The following is a 25,077-nucleotide window of genomic DNA, read 5'->3' as shown; positions in this document are numbered from 1 at the left end:
TTGGCCTGTAGTTTTCTTTCTTTGTAGTATCTGTTTCTGGTTTTGGAATTAGGATTATGCTGGCCTCATAAAATGAGTTTGGAAGTGTTTCATCTTCTTGGATTTTTTTGGAATAGTTTGAGGGGAATTGTTATTAGATCTTTGAATGTTCGGTAAAACTCCCCCGTGAAGCCATCCGGGCCTGGGCTTTTGTTTGCTGGGAGTTTATTAATTACATCCTCAATTTCCTTTGCTGTTATTGGTCTGTTCAAGTTTTCTATCTCTTCCAGGTTCAGTTTTGGGAGGCTGTGTGTTTCTAGAAATTTGTCCATTTCTCCTAGATTGTTCAATCGGTTGGCGTATAATTGTTCATAGTATGTTTCAATGATCCTTTGTATTTCTGTGGTGTCAGTTGTTACTTCTCCTCTTTTGTTTCTGATTTTGTTTATTTGGTTTTCTCTTTTTGTTTCTTGGTGAGTCTGGCTGAATGTCCATCAGTCTTGTTTATCTTTTCAAAGAACCAGCTTTTTGTTTCATTGATCTTTTGGATTGTTTTTGTTTGGGTTTCTGTGTTCTTTATTTCTGCTCTGACCTTTACTATTTCCTTCCTCCTACTAGCTCTGGGTTTTTCTTTTTGCTGACTTTCCAGTTCTTTAAGTTGTAGGGTTAGAAAGTCAATTAGAAATTTTTTTTGTTTGTTTCTTAAGGTAGGTCTATAGTGCTTTGAACTTCCCTCTCAGGAATGCTTTCACTGTGTCCCATAGATTTTGTGTTGTTGTGTGTTCATTTTCATTGGTTTCCAGGAAGTTTTTAATTTCTTCCTTGAAATTGTTAGTAATCCATTTGTTGTTTAATAACATGCTATTTAGCCTCCAAGTGTTTGAATATTTGTGTGTTTTTATTGTAATTGAGTTCTAGTTTCATGCCACTATGACCTGAGAAGATGCTTGATATGATCTCAATCTTCTTGAATTTGTAGACTTTCTTTGTGTCCTAACATGTGGTCTATCTTTGAGAATGTCCCATGTGCACTTGAGAAGAATGTATATTCTGCAGCTTTGGGGTGAAATGTTCTGTAAATATCAATGAAATATCAATTGAATCAGTTGAAATATCAACTGATCTAGTTTATCTTGTAAGGACTGCATGTCCTTGTTAATTTTTTGTCTAGAAGATCTATCCAATGGTGTCAGTGGTGTGTTAAAGTCACCCACTATGATTGTATTGCTATTGATCTCTCCCTTGAAGTCCTCCAGAAGTTTTTAATATATGTCAGTGCTCCCCGTATTTGGTGCGTATATGTTTACCAGGGTTATATCCTCTTGTTGGATTGATCCTTTTAACATTATGTAGTGACCTTCTCTGTCTCTTATTATGGCCTTCATTTTGAAGTCTATTTTGTCAAATATGAGTATTGCTACACCAGCTGATTTTTCATTCCCATTTGCTTGGAAAGTTTTTTTCCATTCTTTCACTTTCATTCCGTGTGAGTCTTTTGTTGAGAGGTGGGTCTCTTGTAGACAGCATATATATGGATCATGTTTTCTTATCCAATCAGCTACCCTATGTCTTTTGATTGGAGCATTTAAGCCATTTACATTTAAGGTAATTATTGATAGATAGTTATTAGTTGCCATTTTAATTTTATGCCTGTGTTCCCCCTCCCCCCATTCCTTCTGGCCTGCAGCATTTCTATTGAGAAATCAGCTGACGCCCTGGCCGGTTTGGCTCAGCAGTTAGAGCATCGGCCTGCGGTCCGGAGAGACCCGGGTTCAGTTCCCGCTAAAAGCACGTACCTCGTTTGCAGTTTGTCCCCGGCCCTGGTTGGGTTGTGCGGGTGGCAGCCACTCGATGTGTCCCTTTCAAGTTGATGTTTATCTCTCTCTCTCTCTCCCTCCCACTCTATCTGAACAAAAAAATGGAAGAGTGTCCCCTCGGGTGAGGATTTAAAAAAAAAAAAAAAAAAAAAAGGAAATCAGCTGACAGTCTAATGGGAGCTCCCTTGTAGGTAACTTTCTGTCTCTCTCTTGCTTTCTTTAAGATTCTTTCTTTGTCTTTAATGTTTGCCATTTTTATTATGATGTGTCTAGCTGTGGGTCTTCTGGGGTTCATCTTGCTTGAAACTCTGTGTTTCCTAGACTTATGTGACTTTTTCCTTCACCAGTTTAGGGAAGTTTTCTGTCATTATTTCTTCAAACAGGTTCTCTGTTCCTTTCTCTGATTCTTCTTCTTCTGGTACCCCTATAATGTGGATGTTGTTACATTTTGTATTATTCTGCAGTTCCCTTAAATTCTCCTGCTTTTTAAAACTTTTTTCCATTTGCTGCTCTATTTGGGTGTTTTTCTCTACTTTGTCTTTTAATTTGCTGATTCGGTCTTCAGCGTCTTCTAATCTGCTATTGAACCCTTCTAAGGTATTTTTCATAATAGCTGTGTCATTCTTTATTTCCTCTTGATTTTTATGCATAGCTTCTACCTCTTTTTTTAAGCTGAAGTAGTTCCCAGTGAACTCTTCATAATTCTTATTAAGTTGCTTGTAGTTCTCACCAAATTGTTTGAGCACCCTTAAAATCATTGCTTTGAATTATTTATCTGACAAGTTGATTTCTTCCATTTCCTGTAGTTCCTTTTCTAGTGATTCCTCTTTTTCTTTCCTTTGGGTGTTGCTTCTTTGTCTTTCTATTTTAGCTGTCTGGTGGTTCTAGACCTGGTGAGGAATGTTTGGATTTGTAGGCAGCTAACTGCATATCAAATAAGGGTACTGTGCCTCCCAGACTGTTCTGTTGTGTGTTGCCTCTTGCCTGCTGTGGATCCTGAAGGGTTGACTACTGGGGGCTTGTATTGGTGTTTCCTCCGGACCGCATGCGGACGCTCTAACCGCTGAGCCAAACCAGCCAGGGCTGGTGTTTCCTGATAGGTGCTGCTGCTGGATTGTGTGGACCCCTCTGAAGCTGTGCTCCCAGCTGGTTGCTGGCAACACCTGTAGCTGTATTGCTCAGGCCCTGCTGGAGCCACACTCCCTGCCCGCACCTTGGGCGGCTGGGTCACACAGGCCCCTCTTGAGCCCCAGCTCCCAGCTGGACCAATTGGCAGCTGTTTTGCATAGGTCTTACTGGAGCCCCTGCTTCCCGCTCATCCTGTGGGGAGCTGTATCGCACAGGCCCCTCTCAAGCCCCGGCTCCACACCGCTCTTGTGGGTTGTTGGGTCGCACAGGTCCCTCTGGATCCCTGGATTCCCACCGCTCTTGTGAGAAGCTGTGTTGCACAGGCCCCTGTAGAGCCCCAGGTCTTGCCACTGGTGGCTGGAGAGTGCTGCTGACCAATGGGGCTCAGCTCCTGCTCAGCCTTTGCTGTAGTTTTTTGGGGGTAGTTCTCTGCTGCTGGTCTGTGCTTCTGTTGCCTGGGGATGGATGTCTGCTCCCTAGCCTCTGTTCCTGGGGGTATATCTTGACTCTGATTGGACTGTTACTGCAGGGGGATGGTATTGGGATCCAGCCGTTTGTGGTTTCCACAACTGGCTCCTTGACAGCTCCACTACTGTGCACTGGTCTGTGTTGACACAGGGTGTCCACTGGTCTGATGGTGTCAGGTGCACTGGTGGGCTCAGGTTGCTGGGCCCTAGCCGTTCCCACTGCCTCCTCCCAGGGAAGACCTGGGATCTTCCAAAACGGTGGGACCTCCCCACAGCGCAGGGAGAAGCGCCCTGTAGAGCCACTTACTGCAGTAGCCGGCTGCTCCCGTCCACAGCACAGGAACCTTCTGCTCTGCGTCTCTGCACTGCTCGGGTTTGGTCGTCCACCCTCACGTCCACTCACATCCTCTCACACACTAGTTCACTCTCACACACTCACCCTTCCTCTGGTCCTGCCCACAGCCATCTTCATCCAAATAGGACCCTCTTAAAGATCCCTTTATGATGAGAATCCTCTTCAATTACTTGCATTATAAAGTCCCCTTATAACTAAGACAGAGCCTCTTGAAATCAAATCTGCTCTGCTCTGAAGAATAACATGTATTTAATCACTTGTCAAATATGCATGAACCATCTTCAATGCACCAGGCTCCGGAATTTCTACTACTTTCACTCTCCTCATAGTGCTTCCTTCTTTTATTTTATTACACATGATAAAATAGGAAACAGGGAAGAAAAATGGGGCTTGCAAGGAAGATTAGTTGCTGAGTCTGAAATACGACAAGAATTAAAGGACTTTGGGTGTAGTCTCTATTGAATTTATTTAACAAATTTATTTATCACACTTATGCTTTCTTTTCGTGAGAGGAAGGCCTGTAACTTCCTCTGGAATTCCCCACAGCATACAGCAGAACTCCCCTCTTTACTGTCTGGGCCTTTGACAAAAATCCATTTTCTGCTTGCTTTCCCCCTCTGCCTTGTACACGGGTTATAGGCATAAAGTATTACCTCTCAGACAGGTGACACTGTCCAGCTTATGTCCACAGGGGAAAAGAGCAATTAGCAAGCATGAATCATGTATCTGTGTAGCTCAGAATAACTAGATTAATTGTTCTTTGGGGAAGCTTTTAAAACATACTAATGCCCTGGCCCCACTTAGGATCTTTTAAAATTAAATTCTAATTCTTTTGTGAGGTCAGCATCAATTTTTTTTTTTTTTAATTTCCCTGGAAGCTTCTAATTTGCAAAGAACATTGAGAACCATTGGTTAGACAGATAAAACACCTGCACTTGCAAATGACTTTATCATCCTGCCATTCAAAGTGTTGTCCTCAGTTTTACCTGGGAGCCAGTTAGGCATGCAAAATGTCAGGCCCTGCCCTAGACCTAGAGAAGCAGAATTTGTATGTTAACATCTTTGGCACGATTCATGTACATGTTAACATCTGAGAAGCGGAGTTATAACACTGGTCTGCATTGGGACTTGTAACGGGAAACAGAGTAATAGTTAACATTTATTAAATACAATGAGCCAGACACTGGAGTAACCTTTACATTATCATTTCATTTGATGTTTCCTAAATCCTGCAAGGTAAGTTACTATCCCCATTTTACAGATGGGGGAACTGAGGCTTAAAGAAGTGGTACACTTGTCTGAGGTCAAAGAGTGTAGCTCATGGGGTTGGAATTCAAATTTGTAGCTCTGTGCCTTGAAAACCTATACTGCTAACAACTTTACAGAGATGATTATATATCCACTGGCATGTATATACTACATCCATGAATGAGATAGATATACTTTTCATCTTTATGCTAAGAAAAAGACTTTGTTTTCTATTTTATATGCCTCGTGGTTATTAAATTAAGCTTCAGCCTAGCACTGAACTCTTGAAGTTAACAAAGGAGAAAATTGGAAAGTTTCCATGACTACAAAATAAAGCAGACAAAATAGGTTTTCCTCATTCATCTGGGTCCCCTGACTAAATTAAAGGGTAAATTTATACATGCAGGTTCTTTAGACAATTTATTTTATTTTACTAGTATTATTTTTTTGTTAATTCTCACCCGAGGATATTTTTCCCATTGATTTCTAGAGAGACTGACAGGAAGGGAGGCAGACAAAGAGAAAGGGAGAGAGAAACTCAATGTGAGAGAGACACATCGATTGGTTGCCTCCCACACAGGGCCAAGAATTGATCCTGCAACCCAGGTACGTGCCCTTGACCAGAAATCAAACCTAAGACCTTTTGGTCCACAGCTGACGCTCTAACTGCTGAGCCAAACCGACCAGGGCAGGTTCTTTAGACAAATTAAAGCAACTACCTTGAGTAATGCTAGAGCCTTTAAAAATTTTATATAAGCCCTGGCCGGTTTGGCTCAGCAGCTGGAGTGTTGGCCCACAGAACAGGGTCTCGGGTTCATTTCCAGTCAAGGGCATGTACCTCAGTTGCGGTTCAGTCCCTGGCCCTGGTTGGAGTCGTGCGAGAGGCAACATAGTCTCACATCAATGTTTCTCTCTCTCTTTCCCTCCCTCCCTTCCACTCTATCTGAAGATAAATGGAAAAATATCCTCGGGTGAGAATTTAAAAATAAATAAATAAAAATGAAAGAGTCAAAAGATTTCCTGGTTAAAGAAAACTAAAAAAAAATTATTTAAAAAAATTTATGTGACATAAACATACTTTAATATTATAATGATCCACTGAATCTACATATTTCAACAAAAGATAAAAATCTATGTAATCCAGTTAAACATACATAAGATTAGGGTACACTTATAATGCTGGAGCCTTTTTGAAAGTTCTTAGGGTAACTTTGCATTTAATTTGCAATCAGGCATCATTGGGAGTCAGCACCTGTCACATCTCCAGGAAACACAAAATAAATCATTTGCATTGCCTCCCAAGATAACTTCTTCTTTAAACTAATTTTATACTTTTTTTTTCCATTTCACAACAGAGCCATAGGCTTGTTCACAGTTCCTACCTAACGTACTTGAGAGGTGGGGAACTGCTCTACACAGCCACCGTCTTCAGAGAACTCTAGTTTCTGGCTTAAGATTGAAGCCTGCTCTGGGCAGCTGACTCATGCACTCCTCTTTGCAGGAATTCTGCATGGAGACATCCTCTCCCCAACCCGATTCTTCTGCTTTGTACACCTCAGGGGTCAGCAGAAGCAGTTCTGGAGGCTGAAGATAAGGTATGTGGAGTGACCCAGGGTATAGGCAATGCCTTGGAGTGACCTCAAGCATCATGTGGTCATGTGACCCCCTGGTTTTTATCCATCATAGGAGGGTGGAGAAAGAAGGAAACACCAACGAAAGGAGTAAATTTGGGTTACTTTTTCCTCCAAGACATGACAAAGTGCAAAAATAAATATCTTCCCTTAAATGTATTACAGGATGGATTACAAGATGCTGTTAGGTTTTGAAATAAAACTATGAGAAACTACAAGAAAAAAAAAAAGAACCATAATGTTGTAATAATAAGAGTGTGATAAGGATAAAAGAGATGAGGAAGGATATACACATAGATCAGTAGAACAGATGGGGAGTCCAGAAATAGACAAACACAAATATGGCCCATTGATTTCTGACAAATGTACAGACAATTCAATGGAAAAAGGATAGTGTTGTCAACAAACAGGACTGGGCAACTCGAAGTCCATATGCAATAAATAAACAGCCTCAACCTCTACTTCACACCTTATATAAAGATTAACTCAAGATAGATTGTAAACCTAAATGTAAAATGTACCACTATAACATGTTTAGAAGAAAGTCTTTTGGACTTTCAGTAAAAAAAAAAAAAGTTCTTAGGTATGACACCAAAAGCACAATTCATAAAAAAAAAAAAAAAGATAAGCTTAACTACATCAAATTAAAATCTTTGCTCTGCAAAAGACATTGTGAAAAGGTGAAAAAAAATGAGCCACAAATTGGGGAAAATATTTGCATATCACATTGTTGACAAAGGACTTATATTCAAAATTATAAAGAACTTTCAAAGCTTAACAATAAGAAAATAAACAGCCCAGTTAAAAATGGTCAAATAATTTGAATACACACTTCACCAAAGATATATGAATGACCAATAAGCATGTAAAATATGCTTATCATCACTAGATATGAGGGAAATGCAAATTAAAACCAAGTGAGGTATTTCTTTTAGATTTACTTTAAAAAAGAAGACAACAATGTCAATACCAAGTGCTAACAAGGATGTGGAACAATTGAAACTCTCATAGTTTGCTGGTGGGAATGCAAAAATGGTATAAACACTATAGAAATGTTTGATGGTTTCCTATAAAGTAAACATATACTTACCATATAACCCACTCCTAGGTATTTACCAAGTGAAAGGAAAATCTATATTCCCATAAACACTTATATACAAATGTTTATATTGACAAAAATAGGAAACAACCCAAAAGTCCCTCAACTAGGGAATGAATAAACAAAATGTGGTACATACATACAGTGAAATGCTGCTCAACAACAAAAAGGAATGAACTATTAATACATATAATAATATGGGTAAATCTCAAGAGTATGATGCTAAGTGAAAGAAGCCAGACAAAAAGAATATCTAATGAATGATCCCATTTATATGACATTCTGGAAAAGTTAAAATTATAGAACAGAGAAGAGTCAGTGCCTGGGCTTAAGAGCTGGGGGAGGTTTTTCGTTTGTTTGTCAAGTAATGGAAATGTTCTGGTTCTTGATTGTGGTGGTGGTTATGTGATTATGCATTTGTCAAAACTCATAGACATTTTTATGAAAAAGAATAAACTTTACTGATTATTAAATCTTTTTTAAATTTTTTTATTTTTTTAGATTTTTAAATGTATTTTTAGAGGGAGAAGAGGGAGAGGGAGAGAGAAACATCAATGTGAGAGCCAAAGATCGATCAGCTGCCTCCTACACGCACTGGGATGGAGCCGGAAACCTGGGCATGTGGCCTGACCAGGAATCAAACCAGCAACTTTTCAGTGCACAAGACAACACTCAACCAACTGAGCCACGCCAGCCAGGGTTGTATATTAGTTTAAAAATAAATATTTAAAAGATAAAATGAAAATGTTTTCCACTAATTTTTACTTCAAACTTCAAGCTGTTTTATAGAAACCCCAATAAAACATCCTCAGAGCATAAAAGTAAAGACAGAGTTCATGATTAATGGTTAACTTGAGTTATACTGAGAATCAACTTCATCACAATTTTTAGGCGATATAAATTTCTTTCAAGAATTAATCCAACCCTGGCCAGTTTGGCTTAGTGGTTGGAGCACTGTCCCTCAGACCAAAGATTCTTGGGTTCAATTTCAGTCAAGGGCACATACTTCAGTTGTGGTTCAATCCCTGGCCCTTGTTGGGGTCATGCAGGAGGCAATCAGTCTGTGTGTGTCTCTCTCTCTCTCCCTCCCTCCCACACTATCTGAAAAACAATGGAAAAATGTCCTTGGGTGAGGATTAAAAAAAAAAGAAAAAAATAATTAATCCAGAGAAAAACTAAAATAACTGTAATGTCCAACAATAGCAGACTGGTTAAATAAATAATGGCATGTCCAGTGAAATATATAGAGCTCCTTAAAAATGAGGGATGTCTAGCCCTGGCCAGTTTGGCTCAGCGGTTAGAGCATCAGCCTGTGGTCCAGACAGACCCGGGTTTGGCTCCTGCTAAGGGCACGTACCTCGGTTGCAGTTTGTTCCCGGCCCTGGTTGGTCGTGCGGGTGGCAGCCACTCGATGTGTCCTGTTCACGTCGATGTTTCTCTCTCTCTCTCTCTCTCTCTCTCTCTCTCTCTCTCTCTCTCTCCCCCTCCCCCCCTCCCTCCCACTCTATCTGAACAAAAAATGGAAAAATGTCCTCGGGTGAGGATAAAAAATAAAAATAAAAAAATGAGGGATGTCTAGCCCTGGCCTGTTTGGATCAGTGGTTGGAGTGTTGGCCTGTAGACCAGAGAGTCCTGGGTTCGGTTCCCGCTAGGGGCACATACCAAAAAAAAAAAAAAAAATGAGGGATGTCTATATTTGCTTATATGAAAACCATAAGAAACATATACTTACCAACTGCTTACTAAAATTTTTTAAAATAATTTTTAGCAACTTATTTTTATGGGCTTAGAAGGGGGACAGATAGGATAGAGCTCTGGGGAGTTCCTTGGGGTTATGTTGAGGTGGGGCAGGTGAAGAATTTCTGGGGAGGCTGGCATAGTTCTATTTCTTAACCTAGGTAGTTACAAAAGTGTTTACCTTACAGTAACATGATGCTTTAACATTTGTTTTTATGTGGTTTTCTGTATGTGTAGCATAAAGGGTTAAATGAAAAATAATTTAAGACATTGAATTCAGTAAAATAAATATATATTTACCAGTGCTTACTAAAACCCAAGATATATAGTATTAATGACATATATCTACAGCCTCCACCAAAGGTAATCACCATTTTAAATACTGTGTTTATAATTCTCTTGCTTATTTTTTTTAGTCTTATCTTATATATATGTATGCCTAAGCAATATTTTGTTTATAAAAAGGACACTGTGATGATGTTATCTTCTGTACATATTTTTTTTGTTTTTCACTCAACATTATGCTACTAAAATTCTTAGATGCAGTTGCATATTTTCGTAATTAATTTATCTGTATGCTTTGTAATACTCCATTCTGCTAATACACTATAATGTATGCATTCTCCTATTAATGGGCATTTGGTTTTTTTATTTCTTTTTTAATGACTAGCAATGCTGCTATAAGTATTATTTTTAAAGTTTAAAAATAGAAATGTAAACAGAGAGGATAATAAGAAATTATTTTGATCCAATTCATACATCTGTTTTTTTCCTTTTCAGTGAAGAGTGCAGGTCTAGGGATGCACAAGGGCACTGAGGGAGGAGAGGTGTCGACCTGGCCACCTTGACAGCCATGGCTCTCCCTGGGCCCTGGTGCTGGGGCCTGATGTTCTCGCATGCTTTTTAAGGGATTCTTATATTTTATAAATTATATTTTAGTTCTACAAGTAATTCTCTTGTAGATTTCTTTTAATATGCAAGTAAATGCATACTTCTCATTAAAAAGCAACAACCACCACCTAGTAAACATACTAAATAAAATTTTCCTTTACCTTCATTCAAGACCTCATCTGCACTCCAGAAGTAAAGACTCTAATTGGTCCTCAGATCCTTTAGGGTCCCCCCCCCCTTTCTTTTCATGTAGTCATTATAAGAAACTCTTTAATTAGGAAGACATGCAATGTCAAGACTTAACAAAAAAACAAACAAAAAAACCATGAGGAGCAGGCATTCTAATTTAGTCAGTATTTCATGTTTGATTGACTTTACCCACTTCTGTCTTCCTCTCTTACCTCTGGGTGCTCACCCAAAATAATGTACTCCTGCTCCTGCCTGCACACAGAAATGGCCTGAACTACCTGGCCTAGGAGAGCAACAAACTCTGAAACTGCGTTCCTCCCTGCCCATCCACACCTGCTGGTAGAACTCTTCCCTTCAATATCCAGAGGCATCGACTTCAAGTTCACTATTCATTTAGACATTTGGAAGACTGATTTTCCATTCAAGTAACCCACCATTAGTGTGTGAATGACCAGCGGCTACTACAGTTACTTTTTAAAAGAGAAACTCAAATAAATATTTAATAATCACCAGAATGTCAGCAGAGACTTTTGAGAGTGACAGAGACCTTTGAGTGTCTCCTGACCTTGGCGTCCTCACTCATTCTCCCTGTCAGAAGAGAAGGGCGCAGCTGTTTGGCACCTCACCTATCAGGACAAACCAATGCCCTCTTGTATCAGTTCAAAAGCGCGTGGTCTGAGAGGTTCTGTCTTCTTGTCACCACCTTTATTGGAGAGTGAGACTACAAGGACCCATATTCTCAGTCCCTGTTTTTGTCAGACAGGAACATGGGCGTGCATGAGCCACCATTCTTTTTGCTGAGCTTGTAACAGCCAGTAATCATACTTCCCCTCAAGGAAAGCCAGCAGCCTGAGGACCGCATGCTCATGCGTTGGCTTCAGCTAGGGACCACAGGCTGCTCCTCTTTCTCAGGACCCTCCCTTTGTCCGTTCTTACCTGTTGTCTGAAGAAGCTGTATTCCCAGGCTCAAAAGTAGCAGGAAGAACATGTTCTATACCGGATCTGAAACAGACAATTGAAAGTCTGAGGGAACTTCTGAAGTTTTGCTGTTTTCATGACTTGGTGATTTGCTCACTCCTGAAAACAAGGGAATGACTTGTAAATGAAGCTTTAAAAAAAAAAAGATATAGATAGATATATATATTTTGTTGACTAGAGAGAGAGGAGGGGAGGGAGAAAAAAAACATTGATGTGAGAGTGAAACATTGACTGGCTGCCTCTTACAAGACCCCACCGGACTGAACCCAAAACCCTGACATGTGCCCTGATTTGGAATCGAATTCACAACCCCTTGGTGCACTGGATGACGCCCAAGCAACTGAGCCACACCCGCCAGGGCTTGTAAACAAATCTATAGGGGAGGCCCTGGGCCATGGCAGAGTGAAGCTTGGAAGGGAAGTTATGGGCCTGGAAGAGAGGGAAGACAGGGTAAGAGAATGTGAGGGCCTCCTTATCAATCCAAATTAAAAGCTCTTCCTTCTTTTCTAAAATCCTTTTCTGAATATGAAGCAATCCTGACTTACCCACACTGGTGGTTATCTCATTGTCTCTCCCACAAAACCTTCCATAGTTTCAGTTGTAGGCCCTTGGCAGGCGAGAATTCTACCACTGAACCACCAGTGCACCCCTAGTGTAGGCCCTTGAAAACCAGTCTTGCTTGTCAAATAAATAATGCACACGATCTATCCCAGCTGGACCAGAACTCTGGGCGTCAGTCACTCGGTTTAGTGCTCAGTAGCACAGAGTTAGATTCTCAATAAATATTTGATAGCTGACTGAGCAGATAAAGTAGTCAAGCTCCTTTGAGTGCTGTGAACAGGTTTGCCCATCATTTGACCTGCCTGTTACTAAGAGGTTTAGACAGGGAGGGCAGAGAACCGGCTCTGTTGAGTGGTGCCCGACCTTGGTCCTGTTTCACCTCCTACATGGCCACCTTGGCTCACAGGTGTTTTTTCCCACCCAAGGACTTTTCATAATTGAAGGCAAAAAGAGATACACATGACTGTCAGCTATTATGTCCTCTCAGAGGCTTTCGAAATTGTATTAGCCGTGGAACCGTCTCCTCAAGGGAAGTAAGTTGGAGCAATACATGTAAATTAGGTCAAAGCAGAGCTGCTCTGAGTAGACTGGAGAAAGCCAGTGGAGAATCTGGATCCGAATGATGCGATCTCATTTACATTTTAAAGAGAGGACTCAGCTTCCGTGTACTGTAGATAATATACTATTGTTTAGAAGGAGAGTGGGTGGGCAAGACTAGAAGCAGGATGATCAGCAAAAAATATTTTTGCAGAGGTGATGATAGTTTGAATTAGTTGTGGGGCCAATGGAGGTGAGAAGTGGTTCTTGTTGATGGTTTTCTAATTTGTCCTTTAAGTTTATTACATTTTTCAATGTCTTTAGTGAAGTATAATTGACATATAATAGAGAAGTATGTGTGTCTGTGTGTGTGTGTATTTAAAACATAGATGATTCAATGGTACAAGTCAGTGGTTTTTAGTATATTTTGTGCAATCCACACCACAATCTAATTTTAAATTATTTTAATTACCTCAAAAGGAAATCCCATACTCATTAGCAGAAACGCCCCAATTTCCCTTCTCTCTCCCTCCAGCCCTTAGCAACCTACTTTCTGTCTTTATGGATTTTCTTATTCTGGATATTTCATATAAATGTAATCTTACAATATATGACCTTTTGTGTCTAGTTTTTTCTACTGGGCATAATATTTTCAAGATTCACTTATGTTGCAGCACATATCAGTACTTCATTCCTTTCTATAATTGAATAATATTTCATTGTATGACTATACCACATCTTGTTTATCCATTCATTGGTTGATGGACATTTGGGTTGTTTCCACTTGTTGGCTATTTGGAATAATTCTATGAATATTTATGTACAAGTTTTAGTGTAGACATGTTTTCAGTTCTCTCGGGTATATATGTAGGAGTTGCTTGGTTAAATGGTAACTCTGTGTTTAACTTTTTGAGAAGCTGCCAAGCTGTTTATCAAATACAAGGTGAGCAAATACTTTCTTCCAGTCTGCAGACTGTCCTTCCAGCTTCCCAGTAGGTCCTTTGAAACCCAAATGTTTTCATGTAATTTGTCTTTAAAGTACAATTAATTTTGATGAAGTCGATTTGTATTTTATTGCTTGTGCTTTAGGTCTTATATATAAGAAACCACTGCCTAATCTAAGGTTCAAAAAAAGTTTTGTTTTTTGTTTTTTTTTTATCCTCACCCAAGGACATTTTTCCATTTTTTGTTCAGATAGAGTGGGAGGGAGAGAGAGGAACAGAGAGAGAGAGAAACATCGACGTGAAGGGACACATCGAGTGGCTGCCACCCGCACGACCAACCAGGGCTGGGGACAAACTGCAACCGAGGTACGTGCCCCTGGCGGGAACCGAACCCGGGTCTCTCTGTACCGCAGGCCGACGCTCCAACCGCTGAGCCAAACCGGCCAGGGCTAAGGTTCAAAAAAAGATTTACATCTATATTTTCTCCTAAGAATTTTATAGCTTTTGTTTTTATATTTAGGTCTTTGATGAATTTTGAGTTAATTTTTGTATATGGTATGAGGCAAGGCTCCAGATTTGTCCTTTACATGTGGATGTCCAATTGCCCCTGTACAGTTTGTTTAAGAGATTATTCCTTTACCCTGTCCAGTTTGGCTCAGCGGTAGAGCATCGGCCCATGGACCAATGAGTCCTGTGTTCGATTCCAGCCAAGGGCACGTACCTTGGTTGCGGTTTGTCCCCGGCCCTGGTCAGGATCATGCGGGAGGCAACCAGTTGATGTGTCTCTCTCACATCGATGTTTCTCTCTCCCATTGATGTTTCTCTCTCTGTCCCTGTCTCTTCCTCTCTCTCTACCAGAAGATAAATAGAAAAATATCCTCGGATGAGGATTATTAAAAAAAAAGATTATTCTTTCTCCATTTAATTGTTTTGGCACCCTTACCAAAACTCAATGAACTGTAAGTGTTTGGATTTATTTCTGGACTCTGAATTCTATTCCATTGAACTATATGTCTATTTTATGTCAGTACCACAGACTTGATTACAGTACCTTTGTGGTGAGTTTTGAAATAAAAAAATGTGAGTTCTCCAACTTTTTTTTTTTTCAAGATATTTGCATGTGTGTGAGTCTGTGTCCATGTATGTGGTATGAGTGTATGAGTGTGTGTGTGTGTGCGTGTGGCTATTCTGGCTCTCTTGCATTTCCATATGACTTTTAGAATCTGCTTATTCATTTCCACACTCATACATAAAAGAAAGGCAGCTGGACTGTTGATAGGAACTGCACTGTATTTGTATGTCCATTGGAGAATATAGCCATCTAATAATGTTTAGTTTTCCAATCCATGAACACATAATATCTTTCCATTTGTTTGCCATCTGTATTTTCAAAGGAGATCTGGTGGGAATTTCTCACAGGTTAGATATGTAGTTTGACAAAAAGAAAAACCTAGTAAAGTTCCTAGGTTTAGGGCTTGAGTCACTAGGGAAAATGCAGGTGCTATTTATGAAACGGAGAAGACGGAGAGAAGCAGATTAGGGAGCAGAAATCAAGGACAATGTTTGGAATATGTTTGGCTTGAGATGCCTCTTAGACATCCAAGTGAAGATGTTTAGTAGGGAATTGGATAATAGGTGGTCTATTGTTTGAGGGCAGAGATATAAATTTGGGAGTCATCAAAGTATAAATGTCACTCGAAGCCATGGGGATGCATGGCCTCACCTAAGGAGAGATTGAGAAGAGAGAGGTCGTGGACGGCCTGATCAGTGTGGCATCAGTGGATCTGGGGGAAATCTCTGTGGATTCAAAAGAAAATGGCAGGTAAAGATATGGAGACAACAGAATATAGGCCCCTCTTTAGAGAAGAGTCATGAGGCAGTAGCCAGACAGGAATATAATGTGAGGTCCACAGTAGACTGTATCTTTGCTTTTATCTTAGGGAAGGATATAGTATAGCAGGGACAGGAACAGAACCAAGTGCTTTCCATATGGAAATGCTCAAGGTACACCTGAGCTAAATCTGGAGATCCTTTCCCTTACTGAAAATGCAAATATATCCACAAAAAAAGATCATCTTAAGCTGTACCTATAGGCCTGGGATTTGCCCAGCATTCTTATTTCTAGAGCACAAAAGGATAGCACATAACTTGTAGTTCTGGCAACAGAAAGGACTCCGAGCTCAATCACCACTGTGCTTAACTTCTCCTTCGTCCTTGCCCATCCAAGGGGACTTCCCTTGGACACTGCCTACTTGAACTACTTACTGCTAACTGAGAGACAGACACTGTTGTAAAGGTACTTTCCAACCAGCAGCCTTCTTTCTTCTAGTGATAATATGCCCCATGCAATGGTTAAGAGCTCAGGTTCTAAAGTCAGACACATCTGTGTCCAAACCTCGGTTCTAGAAATTCTTAGCCTCTAAAACTTGGGCAGTTTATAAAAACTCTTTATGCCCCATTTTCCTATAATTCTAATAATAAGAACACCTACTTCAAGCCAGAATCTTGGATGTCATCTTAAATCTACTTATCTCTCATCTTGGAAATCCAGTCCATCCCTCAATTCTGTTAATTCTACTTCCTGGATACTTCTTGGATGATGCCTCCTCTTTCCACCACCCACTGATGTTGCCTTAATTCAGCTCCTCATCATTTTCTTTTACACTGACATTTTTGCCTTCTGGTTTTGCTTTCCCCTGCTCCATCTCCCACTTGTCGAGGTGGAGGACACCAACCTTGGCATCATACTCCGCTTCTTTCTTTTCTCACCTGCATCCAATTCATTGACAAATCCTACAGGCCCCTCTTCAACTGTATCTAGAATCACACTGCTTCCATATCAGCTGGAGCCATTTTTATCTCTGATTCTGACCTTGTCTTCCTACAGTTGATTCTCAACACAGCAGCCAGGAAAATTCTTTAAATATAAATCAGGTGTGCTCAAAAACTTTTGTTAGCTCAATATTTCACTGACAGTAAAATCCTAAATCCTTCCTAAAGCCTGGATAAGAGGGGACTGTTTTGAGCCCCCTGCTTCGGAGTACCCACTGTGGACATCCTCTCCCTGCAGTGTGAGGTGTTTGCAGGGCTGAGAGGTGTCATCTGGAGCCCCTGCCCTTTCCTCAAAACCCCTCACGATCTGGGTCCTTAGGATGCTGGAATTTCCCACCCAGTTGGCCCTAATCCCACTCTAGGCCTGTGCAGCTTCTTCCCTAGATCCATCTCCCCAAGAGCAAACCTTTCTGCCTCTGCGCACATCCCTATAACCAGGCACTTTATTTGTTCTCTCTGCCTGAGGCTACCTTATGTAAAATCCAATAGCACCAGCTCTGCAGCATTCCCAGTTCTCCTTATCTGTCCCTTTCCCAAAGCTTTCATTACCATCAAACACACCAGATAATGTACTTGTTTATTATATGATTGCCTGCCATCTTTTGTAAGACGACGATCACTTGAATCAAGGATCTTTGCCTGTTTTGCTTCCTATTATGCCTTCAGTCCTTAGAACATTTCCTGGCAGTAAGTAAACACTCTGTTAATATTGGTTGAATAAATTATTCCTTTACTTAGCAGGCAGAATAATCTCCTAAGGCATTGATACGGAGTGATCAAATCTGACTATGTCACCCCTGCTTAAAAGACTTCGATAGCTCCCATTATTTACAAGCCAAGTTCTCCTGGGTGTGGCCTGCAAAACGTTCCCTGATCTGTGCCCTCTTGCCCAAGCCACAGAAAAACACATGCACAGGTATTTTGAGAATTCTCATCTCTCACGTCTGACCTCATTTTTAAAAATCTTTTCTCCTATCTCAGTTTCTTCATGTGCTTAAAAAAAAAAAGTATTGCATCTTAAATATCTTCTTAAATAGCCTCACATTCTTATGCATTTAACACAAGTGAATAAGCCTCTCTTCAGTGTCTTAAGCTGTTCCTTCTGCCTCAGGTGTGCATGCTACTTACCTCTAGTGTTGAGCATGAAACTCATTACTGGTACTTACTGATACATTAAGTGGGTACACTTCTGTGTCCCTGCCAAAACAAGAGCTCTTTGTACTTTATTAGGTCCTTATAACTGTTTGCTAAACTTTTGATAATTTAGGCACTTTGTTACTAGTAACACAAAACAATGTGGGGATTTGCATAACCTTTGTTGCGTAGGTTCTGGCAGAGCCCATGGCCAGAAATGTGACGTTGTGCGAGATCTGCTCTCGGAAATGGGACCACTGACAAAACAACTGATAAGTGGTCAGTCACACAGGAAGAAAAGAGAAGCGACAAGCCAACTGTAGTTTTGAGGCCAGACTATCAAGACAATATTGATGCCATTGGGAGAGAGAGAGGGAGAAAAAACAAAAACAAAACAAAACCAAGATATAAGATCAAGAAAGCTGATTTTTAGAAGAAAGACATGAGTTGGGTTTGAGTCATGAAGTCATGCAAGGCATTTAAGAAAAATGTAAGTGTAGAGTTTGGGACATAATTCAGGGCTAGAAATAAAGATAAAGCAGTTATTTCAAATATGCAGATGTTAGTTGATATTGGGGAAGGAGTTAACTCTGTGGGGGAGAGTGTAGAAAGTGAGACAAGAAGAGGTCTGAACCCTGAGGAGCCCCCACATTTGGGGAGCAGGAGTAGGAGACCAGAGAAGGTGGAGAAGAAATGGTTCTAAGAGTATGACAAGCTCCCCCTTCCTACTATCTCAGACCCAGGAGAGGAAAATCCCAAGAATCTAATAGAGAGATCTGGAGAATAAGACGTGATAAAGCCTCTGGGGGTGGTAGAGACAGCTGGAAGGCATTGAGGTGACTGGGGCTAGATAACCTTTTAGATTCCTTTATCTATCCTGCAATTCTGTGAATTATTTCAAGATTACGGGAACACAAATAACCTAAAGGAGTCCTACTGCAGCAGGAGGTCAGGCTGTAGTTGCCTCATTACCTGGTAACTCAGGTGTGAAGCAATTAAGCCATGTGGTGTATTTGGACATTGCCATGTGGAACAAAAATGACGCACAACAATCTGTGGATCCCCGCCCATGCATTGTAAAGCAAGTCAACTCTGAAGCATGACCCATTATACCCGCTCTGCAGACATTAGCACCATCTCCTTCTCAAATCAACCCCAAATTGCCTTTTGTATAGTACATACATAACTCACATCTGGTGAGTCTCCTGCCATTTCATCAAACTGTGGACCTACGGGGGCCACATGCTAACCTGACAAGCTCAGGGAAGGCCTGTGTGGCAGCCTTGCAAAGTCAAAGACCTAAAGTAACCCACAAAGAATGGTCTGAAATAAAAACTTTTTAACCAAAAGCAGTTTATGGCAGGTAGTCATGTCCTAGGCCGGCATCTTCTCCGACAAAGGTCAATCTTTATCTTAACTGAGCCTGTCTATTGTTTTTTTGCACCTACGATAATGTCTCTTTGGAAAGTCAAAGTTATTTCCCTTTTTTTCTGGACCTCTCAAAGCACAGGCACCATCTGTGGAGACCACAGATCCCCTCATTATTATGGAGTTAATAGTTGACTGTTTAACTATCCTGTACCCACCTATGTAAAAGATGTATGTGTCTATCATTTTACTTTTCATCCAATCCCAGAGGTTTCCACGCTTTGCTTTCTTCCACCTCCCTAATCTACCACCAGCGGATTTCACGTAACTCATTGGGGTCTTCTCTTTGATTGTAATGTATAAAATAAGGCGCAAAACTGCCCTTCTCTGGAACATTATCTCAATCTGTTGAGGTTTGCTTCCCAGCGATTGTCGACAGTTTGGGCTCAAATAAAGTCACAAAAATTCTTCACAGGTTTGAACGTTTCTTACATTGACTAAATCAATTAGTTAAGCAACTCAACAAGCACCCAATGAGCACCTGTGTGTGTTGTGAGGCATTGTGCTAGGCACTTGGGATTCAGAGAACCTACAAGGTTGCACCAGTTTCATGGAAAGGCTCCCAGACAGAAGAAATCCAGGGAGAAGACACCTGGAAGCACTAGACAAGGACGATCCTGCTAATAGGGAGAGGTTAGGTAATGGAGGTGAACAGACCAGTTTTGAGTGGCAAAGGCGATATGAATGGTTCATCATCCACAGAATCCTAGGCTTGGGAGGGAGGTTGGAGAACACCTCTGTCGAGTAGCATTTGAATCCTGATGCCACTGTGTGATTACTGCTCACACTGAATATTCTTACTGTGCACTTTGTCAATTTATGGCTATCATTCCCTTCCACCAAACCAGAGAATTCCGGGGTCAGAAGACCTCCACAAGCAATTTCACTCCGACTTGAGCTCCTCACTTCAATCCTCTCTACATGGGTCCCTTGTCATCTCTTTCCTACTCTGCGCACCTACGTGGTGAGCAGCCAATAGTTGCAATTTTCTTTAATTTTACTAATCTTTCTCTCATCACTTCACACAGAAAAATAAGCCTTTTAGTAGGCTCCAAATCACTTTTGTTAAATAATGGTTGTCTGTAGTATGTTCATGTAACCATCATTTTGTTTCTGCTTTGACTTTAAGCAGCTTACTTGCAGAGCATAGCTTGTAAACACAGGCCAGCTGAGATGATTCAGAGGGATGTCAGATGCAGGAAGACCAATTTTTAAGTTCCATTAACCCTTCAACATTCCTCAGCTGGGAGATAATCTCAAGAATAGTTAAATTCTTTTCAGTGTACCTTTGTGCATAAAAATATCTCACCTTATAAAACTGCCCAACAATAATAGCAAGTGTAGGCACAAGCAAGAGAAATCCTAGTATTTTGGGGACAGGAGGAAATTAACTTGTTTGTGCCCGAGTACAGTGCCTGGGGCAGAATTTCTCCTGACCCCGATGATGTGCACAGCAAGTGTACCCACTCCAAGCCAGCCTCACCATGTTCCACACCACCAGCTGAAAGTTCCAGAAAATCCCAACCCCCGGTACTCACATCAGGACTTGGCACTTGCTCCTCAGGCAAAGAAACAAAAGAAAAACAAAACTTGCTCTTTGCATCAGATTCCTTCATAGAAGCCAACTAATCAAGCAGCCAAAGGGAAAGGAAACAAAACAAAACCTAGGTTGCTGCCTAGACCACTGCAGCCAGGATTCCTTCTAGCAGGAGAGTGGATAATGATGGTGGGAATCAGGACGAACATTTAACAGGGAAAAACAGCAACGTCATTGCCATGTAGCCCAGAGTCATTTAAACCAGAACTGTTTCTCAGGAAATGACTGAAGCCCAACCTACTGAGGTTTTGGTTTTACTTTCAGGGTCGCTTCACAGCAAGCAAACCTCAGTCCTGTGTCCCTGGGGAAGAGAGGGTCAGGGAAAGAACACGTGCATGTTCTAGGTGTGTGCGAAGAACTTTACACAGGTATGTTGAGTAGCTTCCTACGGCTGCTGTAGCAAAGTCATAACCTGGGTGGTTTGAAACAACAGACTCCACTCTCCCACTTCCCTCAGAATCCTCTCACAGTTCTGGGGGCTGGAAATCCGGAACCAGAGTGTCACAGGTCGCACTCTGAAGGCTCCAGGGAACACTGCTTCCTTGCCTCTCTCTGGCTCCCGAGGGCTCCCTGACGCCTTGGGTTCCTTGGTTTGTAACTGCACCACTCCGACCCCTTCCCCAGCTTCACAGGGCCTTCCTCCCTGTGTGTCTTCAGTGTCCTATCCCCTTATAAGGGCACCAGCCATTAGATTAGTGCCCGCCCCAATCCAGTATGACCTTATTCTCACTAATGACATCTGCAGACACTCTACTTCTAAATAATTTCACATTCCAAGGCTCCAGGTGGACATGAATTTTGAGGGAATGCTACTGAACCTGCTACAGGATTTCATTGCATTTATGGAGCAACTGGTGACCTAGATCCTGTCAGACCCATTTTACGTATGAAGTAAAGAGTTGCCGTCGAGCCACTCTTCCTGGGCGGCACCGACAGCCCCCTGCAGGCAGCCACTCCCAATGGCAGCCACTCCAGCTGTTTCTCCTTGGAGGGGTGGAGTCGAGAGAACCAGGAGGAGGAAAGGAGAACACTGCTTTTCCAGAAGAAAGACAATAGGCAGAGGTGACTTCAAGGTGAGACATGGAGAGAAGACAAGACAACATTAGAGAAATGTGGCGAAGAAAACATACCCTGTCTGAGCATCAGAGTCCCACCTCTGCTGGCCCCAAGGCACCAGCACGGTGATGTTACCTGCAGTGTTGGCTGCAAAACAGCACCAGTTGTTACCAGCGAAGTTGGAGGGAGGGAGAGAGAAAGTGAGAGAGAGAGAGAGAGAGAGAGAGAGAGATTGATGTGAGAGAGACACATGGACTGGCAGCCTCCTGTGTGATCCTGACCAGGGCTGGGACGAACTGCAACCGAGGTACATGCTCTTGACCGGAATCAAACCCGCAACTGTTTGGTCCATGGGCTGACACTCTAACCGCTGAGCCACACTGGCCAGGGCAAGAGAAAGCTTATTTAGAAAGTTACAGAGGGAAGAGAAGTGAGCCAGCTGGGCTCAGGAAAGAAGTTATGGTGATTTAAGCTATTTACCCTCTGGCTGGGGAGAGGTGTAAACCAGCTACTCCTAAGGGTCCTCGGTTAGGGAAGGTAGGGTTCTGGGATTTACTAGATAGTTGTAAACTACTTGACTATTTACCTGTCTCAGTTTCCCTCATCCATTTGTCCTGCCTTATTGGGAATGGGGTTGGTCATCCAGGTCTATACTCAAGTTGGCTTTTTCTTGCCATCTTGCTTTTGGTCTCACCACTGAAGAGCCCCAGTATGGTGGGACCACAGAGGCCGGAGGAATGGACATATGTCCCCTGCATGGCTCCGAGAGCTTAGTGTCTACACAGGATCCACACACCACACACCAGAGCGCCTGGCCCTCCTTAGGAGGGAGGTGCGCTAGCCACCGTTTTCCTTCTCTCTTTCATTCAAGTTCCCTCCCACTCCACCCATCTCTTTCCTCTGGGCTCTCTCTCCAAACCATAGGTTTGGAAAAATAGACACATCTCAGCACAAGGGCGTCTTCACAACACCCTAGGTGTTTTCACAACAGGGCTCAAATAAACCTCAAACTAATATCTCAGCATGTTTTCCTGCCTCATAAATCTACAATGCCTTGAAAAGATACTGGAGGGGGAGTTGCCAAAATGTTAACAGAGGCATCTAGGAAGAGGACTTGGAGGTAATTTTTTTGGTTTCTTCTTTTTGCTTATATTTTATTTTCTAAATAACTTGCCATGAACACAAATTACTTTTGTAAAGACATGGAAATAATTTTAAAAAATCAGTGATGGAAAGTAGTTACATTGCTAAACAACAACAACAAGAAAGCATTTCAAGAACTTTGCAAAGGGCTTATATTTGCTTCTAATTGATTTAGCCTCATCCCCTTTATACTAGAAGACCCCTGAGAGGCCTAGCTCCAGTGTGTGCGTGCTCCTAAAAACAAGACAGACAGCAGGTTCAAAACGGAGTCAGATACACTGTCACCAAACCAAGAATTAATTACAGTTTGGGCTCTTGCTGAATGGAATCTTAAACCAGCCAACCGGGAATGCCTAAGCAGGGCAGGTGGGAGGTAGCGGTGGCGTGATGGTTGGTTAGGTCGCTGACCTTTTCCAGCACTCAGGTGGTCGGGTCACTGAAGCTTCTGGATGTGGGTTTTGCCGCTGCTCCTGTTCTGGCCTCTGAGCCTGCCAGCCTCCCCAGCCCTCAGCTCTGGACACCCCTGCCAGTGGGGTCAGTCCACTGTCCTCTGCACTTTCCGAGAACACCACCGATGCCTCCCCTCCTCATGTGTACCTGGCCCTACACGAGGGATGTGGGAGGCAGTTAGACAGACATGAGTAGAGCAAGGACAATGGGCCAGATACAGAAAGTCACCGTGGCGGAAAGTCCCGGGTGCCTAGCAAAGGACAACTGTAGGGCAGGTCCTTGACCCCAGGATGACTTTTTTCTCCCTAGCATATCTCAGGTAATGCAGTTTGAACCCCCTGACCTTCCCTCCCTAGAGATAACATCTAGGCCTCAATTGTATTTCAGCTCAGAAAAGCAGCAAAACCAGACCGGCAACCCCATGGATGACCTCAGGACCAACTGCATTGGATAATGACCCCCCTGCCCTGGCGCCAACCAATCAGTGGAAACCTAGACCCTAAAAGGACACACCTGGAAAACCACTGAATATTCTATGAAGATCTCCCTTGGGACCTCCCCCCCAATCTCTACCCTTACAACCCTCAGGAGGGAGGAGCCAGCACTCTCTCCCTCCTGGAGCATGCCCACACCTCTCCCTCCCTCCTCCCCCTTCCCTCGGGCACATCACCTTTACCTTCCTCACTTCTAAGCTCCAAGGGCCCTTTCTGTAACTTCTTTCCTCAGTCCATTTCTTCTATGAATCACTTCTTCTACCTCTGATGTTCTACATAAATGTCCTCTTCTAGATGGAGTCTTGGCTCTGAATTCTTTCCTAGCCAGAACTCAAGTACTTAGTTCTGGTCTGACCCCACTGGTCTAATACTGGTGCCATTCCTGCTGCCTACAACAGTTACATGGATTGTGTCATTTAATCCCCTCTGCGACTGAGACAGTGGCACAGAGAGGTTAAGGAACTTGCTTAGAGTCATAGATCCAAAATGCGCTAGAGCTTGAAGTTGAGTGCACATCACCAAAACGGAATGCCTAGCCAAGGGCCATATGCTTTCCCTAAGTTTCCACTATTTCTTAAATCCTGGGGGAATAGTATTATTTCGACAGCTGAGAATTCTAAGTGAGTTGCCCAATAACAGCAGCCCAGCTTTGTCTGATGGCAAAACCGGGAAAATTTACATTATCACACATGGCCTCTATGTTTCTCTATACCCTCCCCCCCTTTTTTAACAGCTTTATTGATGTGAACCCTGAGAAGAAATATGTTTGCCACAGAGGACTCCTCGTGGTTAACTGGGCCCAAATTCATAACCAGAGTCTGCGGCTGCTGCTAACTGAGGCCTCTCGTGCACTTTGCATTTCAGGAAAGGTCACACGCTGAGCAGTCTTCACTGCTGTGCTGTCCAACCCCACCCTCTTTAGGGAGGTCCTGGTTTCATCTTTCCACCAGTGCACTGAGACCTCCTATACTGTCAAAACTGGACAACGATATCCTGCTTTGCACCTACATAGACCAACCAGAGCTGCTCCGTAAGGATCAATCAGAACACACAATGCCAACCAATCAAGACTGTGCAGATTTGGATCCTTCGTTTTCACATCAAAATGCATCAGTCGGGGAGCAGGGTGGGACCCTTCTCCAAAAAAGACGCCCTTCCCCTAGTCTCAGTAGAGCACACACTGTTTTCAACTGAGGCTGCATTTCCCCACTTTGCAAACTGTTCACTTGAATAAAATTCTTTCCACACACCTCAGGTGGGGAATTTTTGTTGACATTGATATGATATACAAAAACCTACACATGTTTACAATGTATTATTTGGTCTTTACATACATAAAAAATCAAATATGCCCCTGAAATCATCAGTACAATAGAGACAGT

The 25,077-nt window shown here is 42.1% G+C and overlaps 1 protein-coding gene across 2 annotated transcripts in view; it reads right to left on the bottom strand.

Annotated features, from left to right (window-relative positions):
- PDCD1LG2 (programmed cell death 1 ligand 2) overlaps positions 1-20,726 on the bottom strand; it is a 69,847-nt gene extending 49,121 nt beyond the window's left edge. Inside the window, exons 1-2 of one of the 2 annotated variants that reach the window (XM_036261914.1) lie at positions 20,494-20,726; positions 11,478-11,618 (exon numbers count right to left, since the gene is read on the bottom strand). In XM_036261914.1, the coding sequence (XP_036117807.1) occupies positions 11,478-11,529 (52 nt within the window). In that variant the 5' untranslated portion in view covers positions 11,530-11,618; positions 20,494-20,726. The remainder of the gene's footprint in view (positions 1-11,477; positions 11,619-20,493) is intronic. The other variant, XM_036261913.1, reaches the window with a different exon arrangement.
- Positions 20,727-25,077: the final 4,351 nt, after the last annotated feature.

This window comes from Molossus molossus, unplaced genomic scaffold (genome assembly GCF_014108415.1).
Source record: "Molossus molossus isolate mMolMol1 unplaced genomic scaffold, mMolMol1.p scaffold_m16_p_14, whole genome shotgun sequence".
NCBI lineage: Eukaryota > Metazoa > Chordata > Mammalia > Chiroptera > Molossidae > Molossus > Molossus molossus.
The sequence above is the reverse complement of the archived record's forward strand: the minus strand, read 5'-3'. Positions and strand labels throughout refer to the sequence as shown.